The following is a 19,441-nucleotide window of genomic DNA, read 5'->3' on the forward strand; positions in this document are numbered from 1 at the left end:
ACCCAAGAGTGGCCTGTGGGAGCCAAGAGAGGCCCCTGGCCAATAGCCAGCAAGAAAATGAGGACTTCAGTCCTAAAACCGCAAGGAACTGAATTCTGCTAATGACAGAAATGAGTTTGGAAAAGTATCCCCATGCCCCAGATGAGGATGCAGCAGGCCGACAGCTTGATTTTAGCTTGAGCAGAGAAGCCAGCCTTACTGTGCTAGACTTCTGACCGGCAGAACCGAATTGATAAATGGGTTTAAGCAATCAAAATTTGTTATGCGGCAAAAGAAAACTAATACGGTCAGGAATCCCTACAGTGGAGTGAAGAGCAATCGCAATGGTCCAGAGGCCATCCATGGCTGCAGAAATGGCATCTGAAACTGAGACACCGTATAGGGGGCATCCACATGGGTGAGGCCTGAATCTGCATCACCTACTTGGTCTGGAAATTCTGAACCAAGAAATTAACTAGAAACTAGTCTGTAACTGGAGAAATCATAGGGTTCCAGCATAGGGGTCAGCAAACTCATTCTGTAAAGGACAAGATGGTAAATATTTTAGGCTTTCAGAGCCATATGGTTGCTATCTCTGCTATTCAACTCTGCTGTTGAGGCACAAAAGCTTCCACAGACAATACATAAATGAATGAGCATGGCTGTGTGCCAAGAAAACTTTATTTACAAATACAAGGGGGCAAGCTGGGTTTGGACCACTGACCCCTGCTCTAGCAGAGGGAAAAGTGATATCTTCCTCTTCCAGGAACATGGGACTCCCAATGAAGTGCCTGCTGGAGATGACCTCATGGTGACACATGACAAGCATATTTTTGCCAGAATAGACTATGACCCACGTATACAGTGGTCTACTTGACATTTCCACTTGGAAATCTCATGTGTATTGTGTGGTGCAAAGACCTACGAGTGAAAAGATAAAATATAACCCTTTACTTCTTTACTTTTCCTCCATATTTGGTTATCACCTCTAATTTTGTATTTGTGCTACCTCCCTATTTTTTTGATTAGACCAGCTAGCATATTATCTATTTTAATACCTTTTCCAAAGAATCAGCCCTTGAATTCACTTTTCTCATACTGTGTTGTGAGTGCCAGGTGCTTCCAAAGAGGCCTCTATGAGGACAGCACTCCAGAACTCACAGAGGAGCGATAACTGGGTCGCCTGTGCAGAGAGGGTGGTTGTTCCTGAGTCAGCACAGCGAGTGGCAAAGAGGGCAGGCTCCAGAGGTCAGAGGTTGCCTGGCTCTGCTCCCTTCTAGCTGGGTGCCTCACATGGTTGACCTCAGTCTCCTCATCTGAAAAAGGGGAACATAACGCTAGTGCCTCCTTTATAGGGTTATTGCCAGGAGTAAATGAGTTAATGCATACAAACAACTGAAGACACGCCTAACACCTAGTCAGTGCTCAATAAATGGTAATCATTTTAACTTAGGGACAGCTTTGAGGGTCGTGGTTATGGACCTCTGCTGCCCATGCTAGGGTGACCAGCAGGCACACCGGAAGCACAGGTGGACTTATTAAAAGGACGGGAGCACTATGAAAGTGGTCACAGGTGTAGAATACTGGGCTCATCTCATGTGCACCGGATGTGTGGCCCTGCACACCACGAGAGCTCTGGGAACACCTGAAGTTCATGCTGAGAATGTCTCAAGAAATGATTCAAGTACACTCCATGTGATATGTTTTAGAAAGGAGAGAAGCCAACCCTTGCGAAATGTAGTCTACCGAACCCTGTCAACATAAGGAAAAGATAGGTCTGAGAACAAGTAAGTTTCATTTATCTGCAAGATTTACTTTGCTTGGAGCCTAGGCGGTTGCCAGACGGAAGCAGGAATTCTGCTGTGAGGTGATGCCTCTGATTTGAGTCCTAGCTGCCCCCAGAGTTTGTAGCTATAGACAGAAGTTAATTGAACTGGAGCCCCCTGTTCCTTTCTTTCAGTGAGGGTCTGCTAGACCAGCAGGGGGATGATTTCTAGAGTATTTACTCAGAATTTTCTCTTGGTAGGAGAAAATTTACCAAGCAGAAAATCTCTTTACTAGTAGCTGACTCATGGGAGAAAGCATTACAGATTTAATGCTCAAACTAAGCATTAATTTTGGCTACTTTGATAATCTGATGACAGCAAATTAGTGGGGATGATGTGGCATTTATTTTGTTGATTTTAAAAGCATAACAGAGATGAACATTCCATGTCTAAAAATTAACAACGATATTCCGGAGCAGAGTACTCCTGATATTTTAATTTTCTGTCTAATTGGGAATTAACCAAAAAATGTAACTGAGCCTTTAAGAGTTCTTTTTTGGGGCGCCTGGGTGGCTTAGTTGGTTAAGCGTTGACTCTTGATTTGAGCTCAGGTCATGATCTCGTGGTTCATGAGATTTGAGACCCATGTCTGGCTCTGCATTGAGCCCGCTTGGGATTCTCTTTCTCCCTCTCTCTCTGCCCCTCCCCTGCTCACATGCGCTCCTCTCAAAATAATAAACTAAAAAAAAGTAAAAAAAAAAAAAAAAAAAAAAAGGTAGAGATCTTCCTGAGTCTCAGCCTTGTTCTCCTGAGATGAGCTCTTACTATGAAGACTGGCAGATATAAAGAGCGTAGGAAGGAGTTGGGGCTGAACAAGGAGGGACTGAGTTTCAGAGCCTGGGCTTTGGCAGAAGTGGTACCATGCTCAGATACAGGAGGAGGCAAAAGGGATGGGAAACATTTCCCTCCCCTTCCTGGTAAGGAACTGGACATAGGAGGACACAGCTGTGCTTGATTCCTTTCTGGCCCCTTTCCTGTAATGTCCTCCCACCTCTCAGTATCCCTTCCCCCAGCAGTCACACGCTGACCAACTGCCTCCCCTAAAATACCCCGTTATCAGCTGGCTTCCTAGACCTGAGTGCCACATGCTCCTTTCCCTTAGTGTACTTGATCTCACAGAGATGCTGGGAGAGAGGGAGCTGCCTGGTCTAATGCAAACTAGTGCATAAATGGCTCAACCTCTACCTCAGGGAGATGTATTCATATTTCCCCAAAGAGGATGCTTGTTAGCACATATAGGTCTCTGGAAGAGGGGATGAAAGTGAGAGAAGAAGGAAGGGAGGGGTGGAGGGAGAAGGAACGTATTACTGAAACGAAGGCAGTGTGGTTACTAGCGAACGAAAGCGAGGTGTTCAGCTGGGGATGTCAGAGGCGGACTCTGCCTGGAAATCTGCCCTCTGAGGTTGCTGCTGCCCTTCCTGTATTTCGGAGTCCTCAGCTTCTCTAAAGGTCCAGGCTTTTCCCATTTCTGTTCCTGCAAGGCCTCTAGTCCAAGGGGAGGAGGGGAGGGAAGGGTTCCCCAACTGCCATTGTCACAGAGAAGTTGTCACACATCAGGCATCATGTCAGTGGCCTTGTAGATCACAGCAGCCTTGCAACTTAGGAACAGAGGAAGGGGTAGGGCATCCACTGTGGGTGCCTTCCCAGTCTATAAATTTGAAACTACTTTTATATTTACCTGGGATATAGGAAAACTCCCTTTACTACAAGATCCTGATGTATTTCTCTCACCCCTCCGACCCCCACGTTAGCTTTCTGAACTGTGAACCGCATGATCTGTCTTTGAGAGGAGAGCAAATCCATCCTGTCACTACAGCTAAGGAGTGACTCCCTGATGAGCAGAGTTTTTTTCTCCTGGGGGACGAGTGACAGCAGGATTTCCAGAGAGATCGAAGATCGAACAGGGTGGGGAGATGCCATGTCCCAGCGTGGGCCTCGTGCCCTGAAGCCGGATTTTCAGAAAGCCAGCAATTTGCAGCTCTCTTACAGTGGCCGCCCCCAATTTTAAAAACCTCTTCTAGAATCATCTGCAACCTGATGCCGGTGGCCTTGGCAGAAGATGAGGTCATTTTCTAAAGCACAGAAGCATGACTTAACTTGTAAATCTGAGCCCTGGTGGCACAGGTGTTCCAAGGCCACGAGTCTTCTCCCGTTTCCACCCCAACACAATGTTCAGGCTGTCTGTGGGTTAGAGCGAGGGAGGAAGTGTGGCCTGCCTGCTGGGCAGGGGGACTCAATGTCTCCCAGAGGCCCTGTCAGATTCTGTTCTGTCTCTGTGTTCTTATACAGGCAAAAGAAAACCAGGCTTCATTCAAAGAGCAAGAGGAATGCGGGGTTACAGTTTGACACGCTGGAGGTTAGGAGGCTTTTAATTAAAACAAATTCCAGTCACCCTGGGCTCATTTTCTTGAGGCTGTCCTAAGGCAAGAGCTGAACAGTGAGGATAGCTTTCATTAAGACGGAGGCCTGCATGTACAATGTGACAATTATCTTTTGTAACAGTCTTGGAAAATAGTCTGTACTCTGTATTAACTGCAAAAGTATTAAGGACCGCAGGGAATGTAGCCTGGCGTTAACCCAGAGGAGCTCCATCACCAGCAAACAAACAGACTGGACCCATTTGGGGTCCTGTTGGGGCTGTTGGGGCTATCTTGGACTCTGCACAGGCAGCTGCCCTGAGGCTACCTCCCAGCCCTGAGGGGTGGGAGGTGGGAAGGGTGGCCTGAGGACACATGAAGCCCAAGTCAGGCTCTCTCCTCACCTCAAGGCCTTCTGTGGTCCACACTAAAGACCCTCTCTTGGAAGAACACTTCCACAGGCCCTGGACATGGCTTCTGGGAGCAGCAGACCTGCTGCTCAGTAGCTGTATGATCCCCAGGAAGTCCAAGGTCATTCTGAGGGGAAGGTTTGCCTTAGTAGTGTGAGGTGACCAAGATGGCGGCAGGCTGGGCGGGGCTTCCGTGGGAGAGCAAACATGAAGTGCCTGCACAGTGCCAGGCACCTATGGGCCCAGTAAAGGGCTCCGTCACCATGGGGATCTGCCTGCCTCCAATATCCTTACCACCAGGAAGCTGACCCCATCTCTACCTCCCCACCACTCACTGTCCCACCCAGTAGTGGTCAGGTATCCAGCAGCTTCTAGCCCCAGTTACTTGTCTTGGTTGAAGTATATATTTTCCATAAGCTTCCCTAAAAACCCTTTTTGAAGCCAAGTCAGGGTATTAAAAACATAGGCATTTCTGAGAAGTTCTGCACACAAATTATTAGCCAGTATAGGAGTGAAAAACTGTATATCACAGAGGCACGTACTTCATCTTTCCTAGCAGAGGAATGATGCCATAGACTTTGTTCTCAGACACAAAGATGGAAGGCAGTTTGTAAGCAAAGCTTGATGAGGTTTCAGTGTGCACAAGGTTGTCTCTTTGGGAAGAGAGACCAACAGCACGGAATTGGAGAGAGGAAGAGGCCATCTCTTCTGATCCTCTGCCAACCCTGCAGCCCCCTCCTGTCCGTCTCTGGGCTTCCCGGACCTCTGGGGACAATGCCACTCAGTCTCCAGTTCTGGGGCCATGGTTAAATAGGCCTCTGTCTAAGCCTTGCTTTGTCTCTAGCTTGCAGAATGAGTCTGGACATGTCCTGGACCTCAGTCCTTTGAATGGCATGTGCTCTGAGGTGCCTTCCAGAGGTTTCTGAGAAAGGGCCCTACTAATGATGGTGGGAAACAGGGTAAGGGTTCTTCTCTGTCCTTACCCACCACTTGCTTTCTGCAGCTTCCCCTTCCTTTAGAGCACACAGCAGGCGTGGATGCTGATACCTGCTTATGGAGCTCAAGGCAGGACAGGATCAGGCTGGCTGCGCATTTTGTAACAAGAAATGGACTCTGCATAGGACTGACGAAGGGTCTGTCGGAGCACATGGGGCTTGAGGGCGACTAGGGAGGCTGAGGAGGATGGGAGAGAGTGGGTGGGTGTGGCCAGCTGTGGTTTACACCCATTTCCATCAGCAGGACTGCACCCCAAACCCCACTTTGGAGGCCTCTGGTTGGAGGTGGGGCAAGGGCGACAGCAGGGGCTGCCGAGGGGGACCACGGGAAGATGAAGGACACCTGACTGTGGCTACTCTCGGGTGGCCATGTTACCTATCAGGAGTCCACTGGCACTGGGCATATGTGTATTCCAGAGCCTGTCTGACTTCTTGTCTCTGCGGGACACACAGGGCCCAAGGGGCATCCATAACCCAGGAATGCGGGGCAGGGAGTGGGCTGCAGGTGGGGTGGGACCCAGCAGAGGGGCAGGCTGACAAGGTGGGCCACAGGAGGAAGAGTCGAGAAAAGGGAGGATCAGGTAGGTGGATAAAACAGGAGACTGCATCAAGATACAGCGCCCAGCTTCAGACACTTGTATATTTTATGTCTACTGTGCAAATGTGGGGAGAGCCTAGCACAAGGGGGCAGCAGGAAGATGGACATATTTGCGCATGGGGAATTGTATCTTGGGAATGCACCCCATGCTCACAAGTCTGATTCATATGGCCAGGAATCCCACCCCCTGCCCCTGAGACTCTAGTGGGACAGAACCCCTTCCACTGTGCTGTGTCCGGACCCTACAGAGCCCAGGCTGCAGACGGAGCCACTTCCAAACAAGGCCGCCTGTGCTCAGCAGGCTCTGCCTCTCAAAGGTTTACACCGAAATGTACTTGGCTTCCGCCCATTTCATTTTAATATCCTTTAGGAGAAGAGTTATAAACACAAGGCCAATGCCCTGAACACTTCGCAGGGTTGGGAGAGCTGTTAATACCAAGTTTGTCTATGGCTGCTCCGGGAAGCGGGCCAGGCTCAGGTTAGTGACATTCCAGGAGCCTGAATTGGAAGTCCTTATGCAATCGCAATCCTTCGTGACTTCTAGGGCAGTTTTGTCTGCATAAGGAATGCAGGAAAGGCACAGAGCAAAGGGATTAGCTGGAGCATGGAGCCTGAAACACGCTAGCTTCTTGGCCAGTGGCGTTTCGTTTGTCAGAGGGCAATGCCTTCCATGGGCATTTAGCAAGCAGGCTACGGAGAATCCCCAGATGAGAAATGTTCCTCATTAATGATTCTTTAAAAAAAAACAAACAAAAAAAAAGTGTGCTCTGCACAGACAGGTTTAAGCACAGGAAAGCAGAGCTGTGGTCCCCATGCATGTGGATTTCTTTAGCATTTGGTAGACCATGTGGGTTTGCTCCCAGGGGATCTGGCTGGGATTTCTGAACTAAAAGTGACTAATGTCCAGGTCACAGTCCTGCCACCCTGGGTGAAAGCCAGCCAGCGTGTGTGTGTGTGTGTGTGTGTGTGTGTGTGTGTGTGTATTTGGGGGGGATTGGTATCCCCTTACTTGTCAGACAAGATGAGTACCAAATGCTCCCCTTTCCTTTCTTCTTGCTAGAGGCAGCAGAGGCCTGGAGAACCCCCAGACCTGGGTGGGTTCCCTTCTTTCCCACTGTGGGGGGACTGGACTGAGAGGGGGTAACAGAGATGACATGAGAACCAGGCACCCTGAAAGACAGTGGGACTGTGGCTCCTGGCTGGGTGGGGACCAGTTCACTCCTGCTTCCAAAGGGAAGCTGGTTCTATTCATGTAACATGGGCCCCCTCGGCCCACACCGCACTTAGGCACCGTGGGTAAAAGCCAGAACAAACTCTGTATCTCAACATGCCGAATGGTCAGTTCACTCTCCACAGCCTTTTGCACGTTTTGCCACCGAGAGAACAAGGATTCTGACGGCAGTTTTCAAACAGGTTAACACATTAGGAATAGCTTGGGGTTTCTCCGTGCTTGTATTCATTCCTGATGTGCCCATTTAGATGGTCTTTTGAGGCCTTAGAGACCAGGGCGGGTGCTCGTCTCTGCACCTGTCCTAGGGCTTCATGGTGTTGCCTGACAAGCAGCTGTTCTGATCCTGCAGTTCCACTGCCAACCCCACTTAGCGCTGACTCCCCTTTAAGGCTGCGGTAAACTTTCTTCCTAAAGGCATCAAGGTGATTTCAAGTCTCCTCTGATTAGAGAAGGGCGTGTCTAGGAGCACCCCACAGAGTGATAGGGGCTGTGGTCTTTCTGGGTAGAGCAATGAGTTCAGAGAATAGAGACTGATGGAATTTGCAGGTATGGAGAGCTGGCTGTGTTAGCTCATTTGCAGAATGGGAGGTCACACCCGCCTTCAGGCTTATTAAAAGGATTAAATGAGCACGTGTATGAGAGTTCCAGCACCTGCACACAAGGCAAGCTCAATTCCCACTACTGTTGTCACTAACATTACTCTTACCATGATTCCTGCCACCTCTGAGCTCCTGAGGCTCTGCGCCCTATGTTTCTAGCAACCAATCCCCTAAAGCTCAAGCAGAAGTAACCCCCTCCCCTAATCTGTATTGCATCTTCAATTGTATCTCCCTGCTCCTGGGGGAACTTTTCTTCCATCTTTACACTCTTCCTATATTTCAAATTCTGACCGGCAAGTCAGTTTGTGGGGTTCAGGGCCACCAGAGGCAGAGGGGAGGTGCTAAAAGCCTGTGCGTACTCCTGGACTGGCCCCTTCCCACTGGCTCTCCAAACCCATCTTTCTGGGTGCCTCCACTCTTCCCATGTCCTCTGTCCCAAATGCCATAGGCTCTTCCGTAGGCCTAAGTGGGGAGGGGCAAGGAAGAAAAGGGAGCATGTGCAGTGTCAGTCCTTACAATGTAACATGGAGGTCAAGAGCCTAGGTTCAAATCTGCTACTCCCTGGAAATGTGCTCTTGGGGCAATTACTTAATCTCTCCGTTTCTCCATCAGAAACTGGAAATACTTACATCAACCTCACAATGTTGTGAGGATTAATTGAGTTAATAAATGTAACTGGTTAGGGGTGCCTGGGTGGCTCAGTCAGTTAAGCATCTGACTCTTGGTTTCGGCTTGGGTCATGATCTCATGGTTTATGGGATCGAGCCCCAAGTCCAGCTCTGTGCTGGCTGCATGGAGCGTGCTTGGGATTCTCTCTCCCTCTCTCTCTCTCTGCCCTTCCCCGACTCATGCTCTCTCCCTGTTTTGCAAAATAAATAAATAAATTTTTTTTAAAAAGTGTAACTGATTAGAACCATGCCAGTATGCACTGTATAAGCATTAGCTATTATTACTATTATTACTGTGTGAGGTTGTCTAAGTCTCACAGATCTTATTATATGTATCAAGTAGGTATTATTGTCATTCTCAATTTATAGTACCCATGCTATATTTAGACTAAAAAATGTAATATATATATATGTGTATGTGTGTGTGTGTGTGTGTGTGTGTGTGTGTGTATTTGGATTCTCTGATTCTGTAAACCATGCAAAACAGGGTGGCCTAACTTTGCAGCTACAGGAAAAAAAACATTTCAGGACACAATTTCTATGGTCCTCACCCAATCCATACATTTATTAACTAGCTGAGATGCTGGTGAACCAGAATCCCTCTAGGCAAAGAGGCCTTAGTTTCCTGGGCTGGAAACTCTTCCTCTTTTCTCTGGGCCTTAGTTTCCTCTAGCTGTTTGGTATTCTCTAGGGAATAGACTCCCGCCATCCCCACCTCATCAGTTTAAATGCTCAGAACCCTCCAGTTGTCTTAACCCATGAGCCTGAGGAAAACAGGAAGGTTCTGACAACTATTCATTATATGCACGCTCTCAAGGTCAGAAGTTACATGTGTTTTGCCCTCACACTTGCTTTGCCTGATCAGAGCCTGAAACATGTTTGAGTTGGTTACCAACAATTACACAGAAAAACCTAGATTTCTGCCTTCTCTTGAAAAACAGATGTGCCCTCTAAGCCTGCCTTCTACATGACAGTAATGGGCTGGAGCTGTAACAGCTGCTCACTTTCAGTAGGGCATGGGACTCTCCAGTTTGCCACAGTCCTCACATTTTGTGTTGTCTCTCTCGTATTACAACCAACAGTAGCTGCCATTTCTGATTAGGCTTGCTGCTCCTACTGTATCGTAATAGCTATCTATTTCGCTCACACTGCTTGTGTGGTTCCTATAGACACTTACATTTGTGGCTCCTGCTAGCATAGGAATTTCCATCAAATGTGTGTTTGCATCTTAACTGTCTTAATAGTTGGGAATGGAAGATTCTCTTCCCCTATGAAAGGAATGTTGGGGTGCCTGGATGGCTCAGTTGGTTGAGCGCTGGACTTTGGCTCAGGTCATGATCTCACGGTTTTGAGTTTGAGCCCCGTGTTGGACTCTGTGCTGACAGCTCAGAGCCTGGAGCCTGCTATGATTCCATGTTTCCCTCTCTCTCTGCCCCTCCCATACTTGTGTTTGCTCTCCCTCTGTCTCTCAAAGGAAAACAACAACAACAACAACATAAAAATTTTGAAAAAAAAAATAATGTTAAGCACCAGAAAGCTGGTCAAAAAACTGTTGACCCTTTGAAGGTTTTGAAGCCGATTGTTATATATGGCGTGTTCCAAAAAGAGAGGATCAGAAAGTTTGCCTGCCTTCTCTATCCGTAGATATGCTGCTCCAGCTCCAAAAAGGTGCTCAAGGCTCCAGGAAGCCAGAATGAGGGGTCTGTAAGGTAGGATGGACAGATGGATAAACCCTGATATCCCCTTCACCAGTTCCTCCCTGACTGGAGCCCCTGCCTGGCCCAGAAATCTCTACACACCAGGCTGCTCATTTTGGTATTCCCTTCATCTCCGCCTACCCTCCAGCTAGAAGTCTCTGCCTTCTAGCCCAGCTCTGCCCCCTGAATCCCAACTATTCCAGATCTCCATTTTAGGCTTGCTGGCACGTTGGACCTTATTTTACTATAGTACGTCATTATTTTTTATCTGATATTTTGCAATATACCCCTAGGTCTCCTTTATGAGTTATACTCTGTTTCTGAATATTCTGACCAAAAATAAGCCACCAGAATGCATGTTCCCCATCACTAGAGGCATACTGTATGCTCTGAGTCTGGAATGGCGGATTAAAGAACTCCCCAAGCTCACCGCTCTACCTATCACATGGGGCTAAGAAAAACCATATGACTCATAAATGGCAACTTCCTCTTGGACTCCTAAAACCATGTAAAGTTCATCCTGATTGAAAGCTCTGTCCTGTGAAAGTCTGTAGGCTGGGGTTCCAACAGGCCTGATCTATCTGTTGCCACAGTAGCTCCACAACAATCTTTAAAAATAGATCACCTCTGAAAGTAGAGCAGATTTCCCTGTAAGCCCAGTGTGGATTCTCTGGGGGCTCTTCACAGCTCTGCTTGGATGAAGATTCGCCATATTTGAACATAAAAGGTTAGAGAAAAGCTAAACAGGACAGAAAGCAGAGAACTCTGGTGAAAGTAACACAGGGGCACAGCTCAGGACCACCACATAAAGCCGCCAAAGCTCTCCAGGGGGGCCTGTGTCACAGGTCCATCCACCTGTTCACCCATCCTAAAGGCAGCTGGTTCACAGACCCGTGTGCGGGACGGGCAGGGCGCAGGCAAGGTGCGACGCCCACAGAAGGTTTGCGCTCACCGTGGTGTTCGATCCCCCCGGAAGCGACGGCAGCGCGGGCGACCAAATGTGCAGAGACTGCTGCCTCTTCTTGAGAGGGGTTTCTGCTCAGCACGATGTGATGCGCCTGTCACCCGGGAAAGAAGAAACAGGATTGTTTACACGCTTGGCGGCAGCAATAGGCAACTAACTGTTCTTGGAGCGATAAGCAGAAAGCCAAGGAACTTTCTAGCAAGCTAGACAATATGATTTGTGTGGAAGCACAGTCAATTCTCAGGAGACCTAGATTTTAAAAGCATTGGGCTGTGGACAGAGAAAGCCCTGAAGGCTGAGTCCGGATGGCTGGAAGCTGTGGCCAGGGCGGATCATTTAAGTCTATGCTGCTGTGAGTGCAGTGTCAGCTGAGGATGGGCGGGGGGTGGAGGGGGGGGTGGTTGGCGAGTGGAGGAGGGTTTCAAGAAGGAAGGAGATGGGTTAAAAAGTGCCAGTGCTCTGCACAGGAAGTGGGCGAGCCCAGCCCCCTGCCCCAGCTCAGCCCAAAGGGGGCCCTTGCTGAGATGTCAGTAGCCTCCCCAGTGCCTGATCTACCAAGCCCACCTCCCTGCGCCTTCTTCAACTGGCCCATGGGGCTATCTGAACACAGAAAAGAGCTCAGTTCCTTAAAAATAAAGCCCAATTGAAAATTCTTTGAGAGAGAGAGAAAAAAAAAACCAACCCTATGATCCCATGAATATAAATAGTAACAGTCCTCCCAAAATAAAATACAAAACACATCTCTCCAAATAAAAAAGATATAACATAAAGAATAAAAGAGAAAATAAAGTTACTACTCATCCGACAACATTTAAAGTTTTTAAAAATGCTATTAGTAACCGGTTCACATTCATTCAGTAAACAGACCCTTACCGATCACCTATGACGGGAGAGGCCAGGACCAGAAAGGGTGGGCAGTACAGAAAGGGACAGGAACTGAACCTGAAGTCCTACAGTGCACTAACACCAGGTGGCAGGTGGTTTGCAATTAATTGCCAAAAGGGTGACAGAAATACTAAAATACCATGAGTTAAAGGGAGAAACACCAGACTGGGATAGGCCAAGACATATTAACAGCAGTTAAGATTTCTTTCTCAGGTGTAGTATCAATTTTAATTTTCTTAACAATTTTTGTTGCCCGTGTTTTGTAGACGAGAGAGCTGAGGTTGAGGAGCAGGTGACATCTTGCCCAAGATACCTCATGGCTGAGAGAAAATGGAGATAAGATTCTGACTTTGATACTCGGACTCCCTCCCAGGGCGAGAACGCTGCCCTTCCTCCCTGCCCTGGTGCTTGTTGGCAGACATCACTAACTGATGCCTGCACACTCCCCAGATGTGCCGATTCATTCAGCCTCCAGGAGCTATGACTAATCCGTGGGAGCTGGCTAGGAGATAAAGCCACACCATCAGAACTTCCTAGTCCAGACCAAGCAGTGAGGCAGCAAAGCCATAGGGACTTGGTCCTCTGATGACCAGCTGAATGCATTTGTCAGTTGGTAATCAGGGTGGATTCTAGACTCTCATCTCATTGATCATATGTTAAAATCAGCTGAGTTATTAGCTCTAGACTTTTTATGATAGGGGCTATTCCAAACCAAGATTGCTAGCAATAACTTTTTTTGTTGTGTTAAAACAATCAGAATTTCATATTTGTAAATGCGAACAATATCCTTTGTTTTAAAACTACTTTCCTTATTACAGGATGTAAATAAATGGAACAAATTGTTTTGGCAACACCCCAATTAGTCATTATCCTCAATTTGGCCCGAAGATCTGGCTTGAAATGCTTTCCAATAATGCACACTCCAAAAAGTAAAGACAATTGGAGCCATTGGAGCCACAGGGATAGTCAAAGCATCACATGTTCAGGAATTTGAAGAGAGGAAGAGAGGAAAATCTGCCCATCCCAATTGCAAACTGAATCATGTTTACTTTGTGTTTTCTCCTGCTTAACGATCTTTAGGATCCACCATCGAGGAGAGCACCCTGTGATGCTAGAAAAGATTTAACTCATATTGTTACAAAGACTTTTAACTCATAGTACTTTAGATTTATTCAAATTCAAATTCAAAAAGATTTCATATTTTGTTTCCACTCAATATTATAATATAAGGCAATGTAAAAGATATACGTCTATCAAAATGATTTCTTTTTACTTATTTAATTATTTATTTGGGGAGGGGAGAGAGAGAGAGAGGCAGAGAGAGAGAGAGAGGAAGAGAGAGAATCCCAAACAGGCTCCGAGCTGCCAGCGCAGACCCTGATGCAGGGCTCAAACTCACCAACTGTGAGATCAAGACCCGAGTCAAAGTCAGATGCTCAACCAACTGAGCCACCAGGCACCCCTTTTTCTTTTTCTTTTTTTAATGTTTATTTATTTATTTTGAGACAGAGAGAGATGGAACACGAGTGGGGGAGGGGCAGATAGAGAGCTTGAGAGAGAATCCTAAGCAGGCTCCATGCTGTCAGCACAGAGCCTAACAAGGGGCTCGATTCCACGAACCAGGAGATCATGACCTGAGCCGAAATCAAGAGCCAGACGCTCAATGGACTGAACCACCCAGACACCCCTATCAAAATTATTTTCAATTCATATGAATAATTACATGTTCTGAAAGTTCTGTATGTTGCCTTTTGCCTTTGGAGACAGGAAGCAAAATTTTCTGAGAGCAAAAATGCTCACAATATCAAGAAAGTGGATCCTGAGAGCTTAAGGGGATCCGAATTTCACAAAAATCTTCGTAACCTCAACATTTTTCTGTGTGAGATACTAATATAAGCAACCATTTATTATTCATTATTCACTTCAGAAACTCAATCCTTGGTCTAATTTATATTTGATGTTCATGAAACTTCTAAAAACCATATGCTGGTTTAACATTGGGGTGAGGGAAGGAAAAGGGAACCATGATGTTAAAAATGTGCAAGGTTAGCATCTCATTGATTCAGTAAAATTAAATTTAGTTTAATTTAATTCAGTCCTATTCAATTTACCTTAATTTTTAAATGCTTTTTACATGCCACATTGTGTCCCTCATCAGACTCGGGGCCTTATCATAGCTTATCTGGTCCTGCCTTCATCACATCCAAGCAATTTCTAGCCCTCTATCCACTCTCCCCATTCTCACTATCCAGTCGGCCCCTCCTGCTGTCCCTTCCCTTCTTGACCAACTTGGAGTTCACCATCTATCACTGTTGATACCAAAAATGCCCTCAACTTCACTGAAGCATTATTTGAAATGGTGAAAAAGGGGGAATCGTCTAAATAACCACCAGAAGCGGAATGAATATATTGTGGTTTATTCATACAATGACTGAACTCTACCTAGTACATTAACAAAGTAACATTTCAGAAACATACCAGTGAGTGGAAAAGTAATTTATAAGAGGATGTAAACATCATGGGACCAGTGAGTTTCAAGTTTCTCTTTTGAAGCAAAAAAACAAAAACAAAAACAACACAAAAAACAACAACAAAATCCTTTTGTTCCAGATTGTTTTGCATACTGTCTTACTGAAGCAGATGGAGAGGGTCTAGAAGCTCACTCAGCTGTGCCCACCCAGCTTCCTCCAAAAGACCCTCCATGGAACATGAGGGCTCAGGGTGATGCAGATCGAGAACCACAGATCCGCATGGTATAGGAAGCTGCCTTAGGGAGTAGGTACAAAGGCAGTTGAAAAGCTAGTGATTAGATAACCCAATTTTCCAAATTAAACCACTGTTCACAATTCTGGAACAACACTCTGCTTGCTAAGAGAATATAAATACCCCTGAAATATGCATCTGAGAGCATTTAAGGACTAGTTGTTAGTGTTAACAGAATTATAGGAGCCATGCTTGCCTCTCCTGACTTTATGCAGGAGCCCAAGTAATGGGCCCCGCTGGGGATCTGTGCTTGACTGCATTCACTCCTTATTATTTATTAATCTCCCAGGGCTCAGATTTCTCCTCCCGTTCTTTGTTGTTTTCAGTATCTTACGGTTATATATTTATCAGTTGTCATCTTGGAGCTGAGAGGGAGTGTTTAATATTCCTAAATCTCTTGAGCCGTTAACATGTGGTACTGGGTTAAAAACAAAAACAAAAACGCAACCTTTAATATCTCATACTGAGCAAGGTCATTAATTGAAAAACCTCAGTCATAAGATCAACCACCCTCAAGCCCTGCCAAGGTCCAGAGCAGAAGGCTGCGCTTGGGCCCTCCTGAGCATTTCCGGGGGAAACCACTGAGTCCACAGCGCCAATCCAGCTGTCAATAGACACAGCCAGAGCTACAGCTGGCAGACTCTTATCTGACTGAGGCTGTCCCCTTGGATTTGTGAAATGTGTAATAGTTCTTGAACAGAAAACTTGATGACTAGTAAGAAGGATGTTTCTATTTATGCAGGCAGACCCCATCATGTGAATACTCAACTTAAGACATGCAATGCTCTGACTGCAGGCCCCAAGCTCTTCACAGGAGAGAGGGATAGATTTTTTTTTCCCCCATTTGGTAAACAACTAGGAGGATCACTGACTCAGAGGGAAATCTCTTCTCCTGCAGCAAAGTGGAGAGTCCACAAAGAGCTAAAGGTGCATTCGTGGACCTAAACTGAGTCTATTTACCCTGGAGACAAAAACATTCGTGGGGAAGGCAATGTAAACCTGCGGCTCAGCAGCCGTCAGGATCTTTGTACTTGAGGGCTAGCACTAGAGAGGGACACTGGGAGGGTGGGAACTAACCTTGAGTAAGCACCTACTCTGGCCAGACGTGGTGCTATGCAGATTACATACACCAGCTCGCTTAATCTCAGAATCACTGGTGAGGGTGATGTTAACACCCCAATTTATAGATGGGGAAATGAAGCCCTCAGGAGATAAAGCAACTAACCAAAGGTCATATAGAGGGCTCAATGACAGGGCAGGGATTCAGACTAAGGCCTGTGATTCCAAATTGCATCCTGCTCTAGTGTAACATCTGGTTTTTTAAGAAAGTAGAAGTTACAGAAAGAGGATCTTCTAATCAGCATAATGAAGTATTATTTAAGAGTCAGAGAAATAGTTGCTAAGTAGTAGATTTGGCCCAGAGGTTGAATGGGCTGGCTAGGTGGAGGGTGAGCCACTGATATGTGGGTCTCGAAGCAGCTTCTGAAAACGAACTGTACGGGGACACCAGAGTGGGGAGTCGGGCAGTGGCTGATGGATGGAGCAAGATGTTAAGGTGCCTTCTACCGAGGGTCTGTGTTTTTCTGTTTTGGTTCAAATTAGTGCTTTAATTCAACAGAAGCTCAAGTCCTCTTGTCACTGTGAGGTGTGAGTTTGCTGTGTTTCTCTTATAACTGACCAGCTGTGCGGCTACGTAGCTCTCCCTCTTGGCCTTGCCAGAGCAGACCATGCAATCTTCAGCTTTGGGCTGATGCCCTTGTACAAGACAGAGTCATATTGCAGCCCAGGGTTGCCGCTTCCTTTCCTCTCCAGTCTCTGGCCAGGAAGGAAGCCTCTCAAGGCCACCCACACCACAGGGGCCTGGGGCAGCTGGAGGGCCTTGGCTAAGAGAAAGATGTTGCTGGGACTCTCTGGGGGGCGTAGATGAAAGGGAAGTCCCTGGGTGCCGAGGGCATTCCAAAACCTAGTTCTGAGGGCCCCAGACTAAGCTAGTTTCTTTTAATAGTCAGAGAGAGTCCTCAGTGGCAGCTCTCCAGTCTTCAATTTTAGCTCCTCCAAAGGGCTGGGGAGAAAAGGCCCTACTCTCTGTAAGGGTCAGCACCAAAATAGATATGTTGGGAACTTCGATTTTCATCCTCTCTTGGTTGGAAGTGTGTGTTTTCTTAAAACGTAACTAGATTTTTAGATTGTAAGAGTAATATCGGTATATAATTTTGAAAAATCCTAAGTGGTAAGTTAAAATGCTTCTCTCCCTTCTGTCTATAAGCCTCACCCTCTTCTCCTGATCCCGTCTGACTCCTTGGAGTTATCACTATCAAGTTCCCTGTGTATCCCAGAGATATTGATATGCTTATACAAACATACACACATATAGGCCCATGTTTTTGTTTTTGTTTTTTAAGTAGGCTCCATGCCTAGCGTGGAGCCTAATGTGGGGCTTGAACTCACAACCCTGAGACCAATACTTGAGTTGAGATCAAGAGTCGTAACCTACTGAGCCACCCAGGTGCCCCTATAGGGGCATGTTCTTAAACACACTCAGGCATAGACACGCACGTGCAATTGTAACCTGACGCTGCCCTGCTTCCCTCCCCCAGCCCAGCTTCATCTGCCACCACCCTTCTGGGCTCTGCCATGATGGCTCCTCTGCCCTCTCCTCAATCTTCGGGGTGTCTCACTATCAGTCCTCGGGCTGCTCCATTGGGAGCTCTCACAGCACCCAGTCCTGCTCCCTGTGTGCACATCACGGTCGCCATTTTACATTCATCTGTGGGACTATTCAGCTAAGGTCTCTGTCACTCTCTAGGCTGCTCCTCCATCACCGTCCCAGGGCCAACCACTGTGCCTGCCACATTGTAGGGTCTAGCCGGTTGTCAACTGAAGAAACATTCTGATCCACATCTGCCATTTAAAAAATAATAATGCACTTTTGGCATCTTTAATGTCAGAATATACACATTGATCTCATTCTTTCTGTGGTTCTATGCTGTTCCATCACGTGGATACACCACAACCTCCTAACTGGTCTCCTATTGATGGATGTTAAGAGCATTTCTAATTTCTAAGGGCTCACTATTACCCTATAAAATTGGAGAGGGAATATCAAATGGTTTCCCCCAAAGTGGTGCCAATCCCCACTCCTTCTAGCGGTGTATAAGGATGACTGGTTTCCAGTACCTTTGCCATCATGGGGTATCATCAAACTTTTTTTATTTTGCTCACAGCTAGGTGAAAAATGGCATCTCCTGAGTGAAAGTGCATTTCTTTAATAACAAAGGATGCTGAAGATCATTTTTGTATTGTTATTGGCCATTTGTATTTTCTCTTCTGTAAGCTGACCATTCCTATCTTTTGCCCTTATTTCTATTGAATTCACTTTTTCATCTACATTTTATAAGAATTCTTTCTATATCTCCTCTCTTTGCTATTTATTTTTTGACTGTGATATTTTGTCACAGAGAAGTTTTTTTTTTTTTTGCTGTCAAATTCATCAATTTTTGTTTCTTTTTTCTTTCTTGTCTTCCTGTCTCTCTATCTATACCCACATGTACATATGCAGAGGGAAGATGCTACAAATGTCAACACCAACTCCTTCTGGGAGGGGAGGCCTGGATAACTTGTAACTCGTTTCTTCGTATTTGTCTACATGGCTTGATTTTTTAGAATATAAAGAGTTATTTTATTTTATTTTATTTGTGAGAGAGAGAGCACAAGTGGGGGAGAGGGGCAGAGGGGGAGAGAGAGAATCTTAAGCAGGCTCCATGCTCAGTGCAGAGCCCAACTCAGGGCTCAATCTCACGACCCTGGGATCATGACCTGAGCCGATTCAAGAGTGTCATACATGCTCGACCGACTGAGCCACCCAGGTGCCCCTTCATTATCATTTTTATAAAAAATAGTGACTTAAAAAGAAAGAGTACAACTCCTGGATTTATGTCACTCTTAGAAAACTTTTATGATGCATAGAATCATAATCGCATTCTGCATCTTTTCTAATTTTAAACATGAAAGGCTAGTATTTTCAAAGATTTTGAAAATTACAAATAGTGCATTATAGCAAATATACAGCAGTTAACCAGAACCGATCGGAAGCGTTGCCATTTGCTGTGTTGTCTGAACCCAGTCGGAGACCTGTGCGAGCACCTACGAGCCATCACACCAGCCTGGCCAAGGCTGATAACTTGCCCAGAGGAACCTGAAGCCAGATTTTCTGACCTCAAAGTTTTTGGGAGAGGGACTGATAAATTAGTTCATTATACTTTGTAAATCGAGCTTCCCCCCAAATTTGGGGGCTACTGACTGAGTGGCAGAGCTGCCCTGAAATTTGAAAAGAAAGGCAATTCAACTGTCAGAGATGGAAAACAAAACTGAAGCTAGTGGTGTTAATTTATGCCCCTTGAAAACACACACCCACAAACATTCTCACTGAAATGAAACCCTGCCATTTTTCTTTTGGGTAAGAAAACAAG

At 46.3% G+C, this 19,441-nt stretch overlaps 1 protein-coding gene across 4 annotated transcripts in view; it reads right to left on the reverse strand.

Moving 5' to 3' along the window:
• Window positions 1-19,441, reverse strand: part of TTC23 (tetratricopeptide repeat domain 23) — a 105,692-nt gene that overhangs the window by 22,886 nt on the left and 63,365 nt on the right. For all 4 annotated transcript variants that reach the window (XM_043554782.1, XM_043554783.1, XM_043554781.1 and 1 more), the window contains exon 7: window positions 11,313-11,418. In XM_043554782.1, the coding sequence (XP_043410717.1) occupies window positions 11,313-11,418 (106 nt within the window). The remainder of the gene's footprint in view (window positions 1-11,312; window positions 11,419-19,441) is intronic.

Source organism: Prionailurus bengalensis, chromosome B3 (assembly GCF_016509475.1).
Source record: "Prionailurus bengalensis isolate Pbe53 chromosome B3, Fcat_Pben_1.1_paternal_pri, whole genome shotgun sequence".
NCBI lineage: Eukaryota > Metazoa > Chordata > Mammalia > Carnivora > Felidae > Prionailurus > Prionailurus bengalensis.